This window comes from Bactrocera oleae, chromosome 6, assembly GCF_042242935.1.
Source record: "Bactrocera oleae isolate idBacOlea1 chromosome 6, idBacOlea1, whole genome shotgun sequence".
NCBI lineage: Eukaryota > Metazoa > Arthropoda > Insecta > Diptera > Tephritidae > Bactrocera > Bactrocera oleae.
The window spans coordinates 19700830-19711260 of record NC_091540.1 but is presented as its reverse complement, the minus strand read 5'-3'; the positions used below and the strand labels follow the sequence as shown (position 1 = coordinate 19711260).

The window sequence follows — 10431 nt, the reverse complement described above, 5'->3', positions numbered from 1 at the left end:
CGCACACCACATAGTGATTTGTTCTGGGTGAAGTTTCGTATCGTGGATTATTTCTGGATTTTATTCGCTCAATATACGGCAATTTTGCTTGTTTACATTTCCGTTCAGAGCAAAATGGGGCTCATCAGACATAAACTATTTATTAAATTATTATGTTCTTCGGCCATTTCAATAATTTTCGGCAAAATTTCAGGCGGAAAGGCAAATCTAGATGATTTAACCGACTGCAATACCACCATGCGGAACTGCCAAATAAAAAAAAAAGAGTAATTACTCTCACAGAAAAAAGTTATTACGGTTTATTTTTGTTGGGCGATTCGTGCGCCATGCCGTTATATGGGAAAGGACGATTATAGATCGAAAATATTTGCTTTTTAAGCAATTATAGCAATTTGACCATTTTTGATTTTAGCGCCCATATAAGGTCGGTCTTCGCGAGATGTTGCCGTCAAAAGAGACGGAAGACTACGGGAGATAGTATGTGCTTGCAAATTGCAGATAAATAATATGTTTCATATTTTTGTTTTCTGCAACAACCAGTACAAAATGCCTTCGAGAAGCTGTAAACGCGACGCTGAATTGAAGATTTGCGACGCATATCAAGCATACTTCAATCTACCTGTTAAAAATCAGGACAAAAAAAGGGGCTCTACATGTGTCATATAACTGTTGGAGATATCCTGGATGGTGAGTTAATTAGCTCTTTTTTATAATAATTTGTAACTATTTTGATAGCATTTATTAGGTTATGTTTTAATATGTTACGTTTTAATGTAAGCTGGGACAGAGGTGAGAAAAGAGCAATGAAATCTGCAGTGCCGAGAATTTAGAGGGAATCAGATGATCATCTTTCAAATATTTGAAGATTGATTTCTTTTCCAAAGCTTTCAGAGGCGCAAATCAAAGTCGGAATCTTTGTAGGCGCATAAATAAAACAATTATGGATTGTGATATTTTACCGGAGTTACTTATCAATGAGAAGAAAAAAGCCTGAAACAGTTTTAAGGCAGTGGTCCATAGATTCCTTGGCAAATATACAGTATTAGGGACTATATTTTTAGGGGCTAATACGAGGAAATTCTACGGAACATGACAGGAAAAATAAAACTGTATATTTATAAAGATTTTGAGTCTATTGTAAAAATGAATCCTAAATGGATGATTGGTATCTTTTAATAAATTCTTTATATAAGTATGTAAACTTTTTTTGTATTTATATTGAGTTGGATTTTTCTTATTTTTTATACATAAAAGCATATGCAGAGGTATAAAATTGAGGTATAAAAATATAAAAATAAGGTATGTATAACTCGTCCGAAAAACTGATGTTGACCGGTGTTATCTAAGATGTTGAGATTAAAAACTGAAAATATAATTTTTAATTTAATATTTTTAAATAAAGAAAGTTCGCAATCCTTCTTAGCGGTATATTATTTGACTGCGTTTAGTTTTGTTTTTATTTCCGAATAAATTTTTTTCGATAAACATCGTAACAATTATAAAATTTGTGATTTATGTACATAGGTATATATATAACTATAAATATAAATTCAGGTTTCCAAGAACTGCGTAACATCCTTGAAGTTCACACAACACTGATTTCAAATATAGGAATTTTTCCGACAATATACAAGTATTTTAATTAATCTTTTCTTTTAAATATTTCTTCCAAATGTCAAAATACAAACAAACTCGTCACGAATTCGAGGTATATGTATGAATTTAAATGAAATAATAAAAATACAAATTTCGAAAACATCGTTTATGTTCAAGTATTTGTTCAATGGGTGATTACTCTCGGCTTCTCAGCTTAGTGTTTGCCTCTAGTTCCTCTCTTTTGCATAAGGCTATGAATGGGGTGTGGAGCATCTTCAGCTTCTTCTTCCAATTCTTCTAATTCAGCGAAGAATTCCTTAGTTATATTCCGCATTTTATTTGTCATTATTGTCGGATATTCGACTAAAAAGAACAAGCCCATTAGGATTAATCACATAAACTTTAACTATATGCATATACACATACATATGTATTTAAAGACTAGATTTATTTTTTGATCGCAAACAATCAATACAAACCTAACGTTCTTCAAAGAAAGTGTGTTCTGAACCCACAATATTTCTTTTGTATCATAACTGAATAAATTGATACTAATTTGCACAAAGCCTTTAACACTTATTTCCGAATAAAGCAAGGAAAATGTGATGAAAAAGGTTTACAAATTTAAAATTTATTAAAATCTTTTAATACAAGTAACTTGAACTTTAACAAATTAAATTAAATATTCCGCAGAGAAAAAGTCGAAAAAACGATGTTCACTTTGCAGGTTAACGATGACGGCGGACGATCGAAAAGTTGCATACAGGAGCTTTCGTATCAAAAATGTTGACTTGGCGCTCAGGCCTGTGGACGAAACGAATGATATATAGCGAATGAGAATGGTATGTTGTGTTGTCCTGTGTGGTGTCATCTGGTGCGGTGTCATCTGGTGTGGGGTGAAATTCCTTGAGTGTTCACAGGTGTGGTGAGTTTCATTAAGGTGTGTCAGTTTTTCCCGAGTAGAGCGGTGCACTTGGAGGAGGGAGTTAAAACTCATTTAAACATCCTGGGCCCCCTAGGCGAATATTTTGCCTAGTATTACACGTATATGCTTATATTGCATGTATTTCGGCGTACTGCTGGTTGAGTAGCCGAGGGCGCGGCATACATGGTGATATAGTTATATCCATATTTACGTGTATGGGCAGAACGCATATTCGGTATGCATTTTGCTGTGCGTGCAAAAGATATGTAACTTAATTTTGCGGGTTTTGAGGTTGTATGTGCTTTTCATACTTATTGTATTGCGGTTGTTTCTTTTATAATTTTATTATCTGTATTGTTTGTTGAAAATTTCTTTACCATCGGTTTATTACGGTTAGCGACTCCACGCCTGGCTCAGATATGGCCAGAATGGGTGCTCCTTTGAAACCTTGAAGAGGGATCTTGCGAGAGTGAGATTTGTGATTTTCACTCACTTTTTTGAAGTGAGATTTACAACTTTTACAAATGTTTCCCATAAACTACCCGTTTGATGAGCGCTTAGATAGTTTCGATAAGTGCGACCTTTGCTTTTTGTGAGTCTGGGTGCGACACTGTATCACATTGTAAATATGGTGATCCCTTAACTTTATTTTTGAAGTTTTATACATTATAAAAATGTTGTCAACTATCAGGCACTATAGAGGTGTCGATTTTTCGGCTTTCTTAGGACAATTTTGTTATATGTTATGTTAAGTGCGATTTTAGCAAGTAGTAGCGCGCCATATAACTCAAGATTTTTGAAGCAGGATTTTTGTATCATTATTGGCTGGAGCCATCCTGCGGGGTCGAAAAGTTACATATTTGTGTTTTTAAACCTGATCTTTTCAGAAAGGACTCTGACTTGATTTTTTCTGCCAATTCGTGGAGTGTTGGAACATTGGGAATTTAGTGGTAGTCGTATGACGTACCGACCATTATTTGATCGAGTAGTTGTGGCTTTGTAGAAGTCTTTACAATACTGATCTTCTGGGGTTTTAATTGATATGAGGGGGCATTTTTCTAACTCCCGAAATTTCCTTGATTGTGAATTAAGGTATTCTTTTGAATTTTCGTCAACTTGAGTTGTTGATGTGGAAACTGGTTCAGTAACTAGTCCACTTAGAATCCAACCGAATATAGTTTTTTGGGCTAGAAGGGTCGTTGAAATTTTTTCAACACCTTCAAGCATTATTTGCGGTATAAGGTCGCTGCCTACTATTATATCTATTTGAGCGGGGGTATTGCAGTTGGGATCTGCTAGCTTCAGGTGTGAAACCTTTTGCCAATGCTTGCTATTTGTATGATAGCTTGGAAGCATATTTGTTAGCTGCGGTAAGACTATAGCTTCTGCTTTAATTCTCTTATCCGCTTGGGGGGAAATTAGGGTAATGGGGCAGATATTATTTGAGTTTTGGACTACTCTTCCGCCCATTCCCGTGATTTTAAAGTTGGCTTGTTTTGTTGGGAGTTGTAGCCTATTTTGTACCCTAGACGCTATGAAAGATCGTTGGGATCCTTGGTCTATTAAGGCCCTAAGTTTAAACAGTTCTCCTCGGTGTTCGATGGAGATGACTGCTGTGGGTAGTAATGCCCTATTTTGTATTTCGCTGTGTAGCGTTTGAGTATTTTGTGCCTTTGAGCAACATGGTGTCATTAGGCAATTTTCGGTATTGTGGTTTTCGGGATTTGTAGTTGAAACTAAACCCGTGGTTCTTTTTATACTAATATATGCACTCTTTTGGGGTGAGCTGGGCAATGTGCTGTAGTGAAGCATTGTGTGATGTCTTTTTCGACAGTAGATGCAATTGAATTTGCTTTTACAATTTTTATGAGTATGCGTATGTGACAAGCAATTTGTACATAATCTTTTTGTTCTTATAAAATTGTTTCTCTCGCAAGATTGTAGTTTATGCCCTCTTGTGCATAGTTCGCATGACGTATGCTTATTCTGTTCGGATGTGAACGATTGCGTTTTGTAAAATCTTCTGAGGAATTTGTTTTTGCTACTAGCTTGGGGTCTATTGAAGCTTCTTTTTAGGTCGTTTTGAACAATTTTTGTTTTAATTAGTTTTTTATCTACCCTTTCAGCGATTTCGTACTGGGTAGTTAGAAAGTCTTTCATTTGTTGCCACGTGGGGCATTTCTTTCGTGATGAGAGCGATTGCTCCCATAAAAGTAACGATTTTTCTGGTAATGCGGCAGTGCATATGTTTACCAGTATAGGGTCCCAGCTGTCTGTGGGAATATTTTGTGTCGATAAAACCGACAAACAGTTTGAAACAGTGGATTGTAGTCTTATAAACTCTTCACTGGTTTCTTTTTGAATCTTAGGCAAGTTTAATAGTGTCGTTACTTGGTTATCGACCAATATTCTTTCATTTTCATATCTGGATTTTAGAGCTTCCCAAGCCAAATTAAAATTGTCGTCATTTAGTGCGAACTGTTTTACTATTGCGCCTGCTTGACCTTTAGTTTTGTATCGGAGGTGATACAATTTTTGCGCTTTTGATAATTTTGGATGGTTGATGTATACGGCAGTGAACATGTCCCGGAAGGACGGCCATTCTTCATAACCTCCATAAAATATTTCTGTGTCACATGCGGGCACCTCGAGATGGATGCCCGAACTTGCCTCTTGACTTTGAACTTGTGGCAGCTCTACTCTCGGATGCGGAGTAGGTGCAATCGCTTTTATTAGCTTTAATTGATCAGAAATCATAGCTTTTGTTTCTTAATACTGGTCTAAGCAGTTTTCGTATAGTGCGTAAGCCGATAATTTAAAATCGTGTGATAGATCTGAATTGTCATAATCTACTATGGCGTCATGAGCCGTTTGGAGACGAGTCCAAAAATTGTCAATATTTTGTTTTTTTATTTCCAATAACGATTCAGAGATGTCTTGAATCGGTGAAGATGAAAATCGAGCGCAGTATCGTGTTAATCTGTCACTCTCAGAAATGAATTTGGTGGCACAAATAGTTTGCCTTTTGTTTGCTTTGTGGTAACCTGTCTTGCGCGTGTAGCTTCTGCAGGTGTAATTTGAATTTTATCCACATTCATCATTTTTTTTTGTATGTTAAAATATTTGTCAAAATTTATTAAAATTTTCTCAGTGTAAACTGTATTTGCTAGCAATATGATTTTGTTGTGGTTTTATTTTGAATGTATTGCTTTAATTTATTTAATTATTAAAAATCGCACTTTTAATTCAATAATACTTTTTATGTCCTTATATTGATGTATTTAGGTACACCCTAATAAACGGACTTGTTAGTATATATTTATGTGCTCGTAAAATTGAGAGCTCGTTGAAGAGATCAATTGGTTGTGCGTATGTATGTATACTTTCTAATGCAATTGAGAGCTCGTTGAAGAGATCAATGTGCTTTTAGTTTTTTATGTATGCAATCCTGCTTGTTTGTTACAAGGGGTATTGCGGGGTGTATACCAATGTGGACTTTGAAAATATGTACAACTATAATTGTATATGTTTTAATATGTATATATATTTAAATATTATTTTTGTTTGTGTGCAATTGAGAGCTCGTTAGAGAGATCAATGCGTTTTTGTTTGATTCGCAATCCTGCTTGCTTGTGTTTTAACAAGATCAAGAGGTTTTGCTTGAATAGATGTACATATGCGTATGTATATATAATATATTTATATATATATATATATATTTTTTTTTAAGAGTTTGTTTGCTTTTTAATAAAAAATAAAATTAAGGAAATTTTATTTCACTTTGTTTATTCATTCGCAATTTAAAAATCACCTTTTAGTGAATGTTTAAAATTTTAATAATTTAATATTACCCAATGTTGAGTATGGTATAAAAATATAGGTAGATTGTATGCCGTATGTATGTATAAACTGGGCTTCTATATTTTGCAATAGAAAGAGAGCGCGAAAAAGGAATTGATAATGTGCAGGTATTCTCCGTATGCACATATATGGATGTAAATATGTACTTGGTTTTTGAAAATATATAAATATGTCGTTTGTATTTATTTTGTTTCTTCTTCTTTGTCTTTAAAATTTTTGTTATATGTTTGTGCCTTTGCTTACTTATTTAAGGCAATCCTGCTTACTGTTTTGTTAAAAATAAGGGGTATTGCCGGAAAATATTTGCAAGTAAATACTTGAATTCTGTTTTTGTTTTTTGTGTTTGTGAAATATGTGTGTTTGAAAACACAAAGGTAAGATTATAGGCATACAATAATTATTTACATAATATATATTTGGATATATAAGTATATTGTACCAAACTGGTGTTAATGTCAGCGGTATTTCGATTTGTACCGTGATCTATACCAGTTTGGTAATCTTATTTTATATTAGTGTATAAAATAATAAGTGAAATAAATACGCTCACTTTGGTTTTCCTCAAGGGGCTTTTGGAGGGCCTATATATGTATATACAAGTTACGTGCTTGTGCGTTTGTCCCAGTGTCTGTCTTCTTCGGCATTTAGCTGGCTAGCTCCTTATGCGTGTTTGTTGTTTGTATTTTTGTGGATAAATTTGCTCGCGCCCGAATATGTGTTTTTGTTTAGATTTTGTTGTATGGTGCATTAGTTTCGCGCTCAATTTATGTATGCTTTTAGTTTATTTCAGTTTTCGCGCTCGATTTGTGTTGTATTAGTTAGTTGTTTAAGATGTTTAGCAAATTTTGCACGTATATTTATGTATTTGTTATTTTCACCGCACTTATTTTTGTCACAGCACTTCAACCTTTTCGATAAGTTATATATGTATGTTTATGTTTATTTTGTTTGGTTCGTATTTGGTCACTGTGTATATGTAACTAAATTTTTTTTTTTTTTTTTTTTTTTAAATGTTTTTTCACTCCATAGTGCCTCTCACTATGGCTCGAAGGACCATGAATAAAGTAGAGCGGTGCACTTGGAGGAGGGAGTTAAAACTCATTTAAACAATAACAGACCGGCGTTCTAAGCTGTACAAGTGAGATCCCTATTAGGATCGACATCTTAACCTAATCTAACCTAATTGATAACCCTACCATCAACTTATATCTATCAAATTTTGTTATGTTATTTTTTAACAATTATGTTGGCAAATACATATGCATATCACATGTGATGTTTGGAGTGAATTTCAAACGATAGATCATAGCCATACGAGTATCCATTTTTTTGCTTACCTTGAAACTTTATTATCAGATCTCCGAATTTCTTTTTCTTCAACCCAGCAGGTCTCATGTCAGGAGCGATTGGTAAATTTTCACATACTGGAAGTCCCTCCTTTGGCATAGTTTTCATATAGCCAGGATATACCACATCGGAAACGTTTATTTTCAGAGCACGCTTATCTAATGTTCTAATTGTGAAGCTAAAGCCAACAAGTGCGTCCTTTAAAGTTATGTTATGGGTATAGACTAAATCATGATGGTGGCTACGTTCGAATAGAGGATGTGGTTTATCAGCTGTTATAAATATAATATCTGCTGGGATTTTCGTGGGACAGCGGTCACCCTCCTCATTGAAGCAAAATCGTGTGCCTTGGGTGGTGCCTGGTAGTATCTTGAGTTTAAGAGTTTTCTTCCTAACAACCAAAAATATAATATTTATAGACGTTTAAAATCGTTTGCATTGTCATCTTACCTTTTCTCTGTGCGTGTTTCCTTCGTGTCAATGAACTCTTGCCGCCAGACATGCATTAATTTCGTACAGCCTTTGAATACTTCTTCTAACTCCAAATAAATAATTTTCTCTACCGGCGGGTCTTTCTTACGTACTCCAATGCCATGTTCCAATGTAGAATAGAGCAAAGGTGGGTTTGTAACGACGTCGATGATATTTGCGTAAGGCGAGTAGCTGCCAAAAACGGCATGATATACTTTCATATGATCCCCATGATATTGATAAGGCGGAAAGTAACCGTTAGGCAATTGAATGCCCTGAAAGAGACCAACCTCACCGAAACGATCGTAGATGGCCCGATACAAATCGTTTCCTAGAATTGAACGTCATACAAATGTTGTGGCATAAATGTGTATTTTTCGCTGTTGCTCTTACCCAAAACATCATAGGCCATGTTAATATATTCCCATTGGCGATAAGATGACAACGGTTCCATGTGTGTTGGTCCCAAAAGAGGAACGAAGTCACGCTCATACTTTGGATCGCGATGGGGACACAGCTGTATGGCCAATTTGCGATACGCCAGCGTTATATTTTCCTTGGGCGCATCATGAGGAACATTTAATACTGCATAGTAATCAAGTTCTGAACGATTCATGTGGATTGATAATGGAATGCTCTAATTTGTTATGACAAACTAATTTATGCTGTCTATATTGAAGTTTGAATAATACTGTTCGGATACATCATTCAATTATATAAGGTTGTTTCGATACGGAGCGTGCTTTCTCTTACGAAAGAAGTGTCTGTATCCATAATGTCAAAAAAAAACCGGTTATTTGTTTTTAGGTATGACAAATTTAATAGGGAATGTTTATTATCATTCGAAAGAACATTCTTTGGCATTTATTTTTTGAAGGATATCTTTTTCAAATGTTGGCCGCGGCTACGTCTCATATGGTCCATCCGTTGAGTCCAATTTTCGATGACTAATTCGAGCATTTCGACTGGTAAATGGCGAATGACACATGCGTGATGTTTTGCGTGATGTTTTGCTTCAAGGCCTGAATCAAAGCATAGACTTTAAACTTTTCATATCATCACAGGAAAAAGTCTAACGGTGTAATATCACACGATCTTGGTGGCCAATCGACCGGCCCAAAACGTGAAAATATCCGCTCACCGAAGTATTCTCTCAATAAATCCATTGATTGATGCGTTGTGTGGGAAGTGGAGCAAGTTTCAGGCATCGAATATTCGGTTATAGTGGTGCGATAACGGTTGTTGTTGTTGTAGCGGAAGAATTCTGTCGAGTTGACAGTCCTTTGCCGGATAAAAATTCCGGTCCGTTCCGGCTATGTGGACCGACTGTCGTGGGAACGGCCAATTCGCGATATCGGTCAGCATTGACGGTTACGTTCTCCCCGGCATCATTTTTGAAGAAATATGGACCGATGATTCTAACGTCCCACAAACCACACCAAACCGTTGTTCTTTCTGGATGAAATGGCAGCTCTTGAATCTCTTCAGGGTGCTCTTCCTCCCAAATGCGGCAATTTTCTTTGTTTACATACCCATTGAGCCAGAAATGGGCCACATTGCTAAACTACATTTGGCTCGAAAACCTCTGTCGGATCTTCTTGGAACTTTTCAAGAGCCCATAGAGTTAAGTGATGTCGCTTGGGAAAGTCGAGCGGCTTCAGTTCTTGCACAAGCTGTATTTTGTACGCTTTCAATTTAAAATCAATGTCGATCCATACGTCAGTCCGAGTTGTTGCAAACGGCTCCGAATTGACTCTCCACGATCTTCGTGTACACTCACAATAATGAATGCTTGAGACCCAGCTGATCATGAATATACAGTTTTCAAGAAACGACTTTGAACTCAAATATAAGTATAGTAACATGTATTTTTTTTTTAAACGCACTGCCGTTATGGCCACAGAGAAACCATATTAACGTGAAAATAATGCTGTAGACTGAATATGTGAAAATGTTGTTTTGATGCAATTGCGGTAGCTTTTGCTAATTATGAATATACAAGTTACAAGAAAATATAATTTGAACCTAAGTATAAACATATGTATTTATGGCTTCTTGAAAACTCTATTAACCTGAATAATATTTTTAGCCTGAATCTGTGTAGTTGATGTTTTGATGCAATTGGGATAGCTTTGGCTGATCATGAATATACAGTTTTCAAGATAATTGACTTTGAACTCAAATAAAATAATAATATGTAATTATTTCCAAACGCGCTGCCGTTATGGCCA

General features: G+C 35.5%; 1 protein-coding gene across 1 annotated transcript; it reads right to left on the bottom strand.

Moving 5' to 3' along the window:
• Positions 1-1413: 1413 nt before the first annotated feature.
• LOC106620736 (dnaJ homolog subfamily B member 13) lies at positions 1414-8952 on the bottom strand. Its single transcript, XM_036360405.2, has 4 exons — positions 8594-8952; positions 8180-8531; positions 7720-8120; positions 1414-1959 (listed from the first exon to the last, which is right to left on the bottom strand). The coding sequence occupies exons 1-4, from the start codon at positions 8814-8816 to the stop codon at positions 1811-1813; spliced, it is 1125 nt and encodes a 374-aa protein (XP_036216298.1). The 5' UTR covers positions 8817-8952; the 3' UTR covers positions 1414-1810.
• Between the last annotated feature and the right edge of the window lie 1479 nt (positions 8953-10431).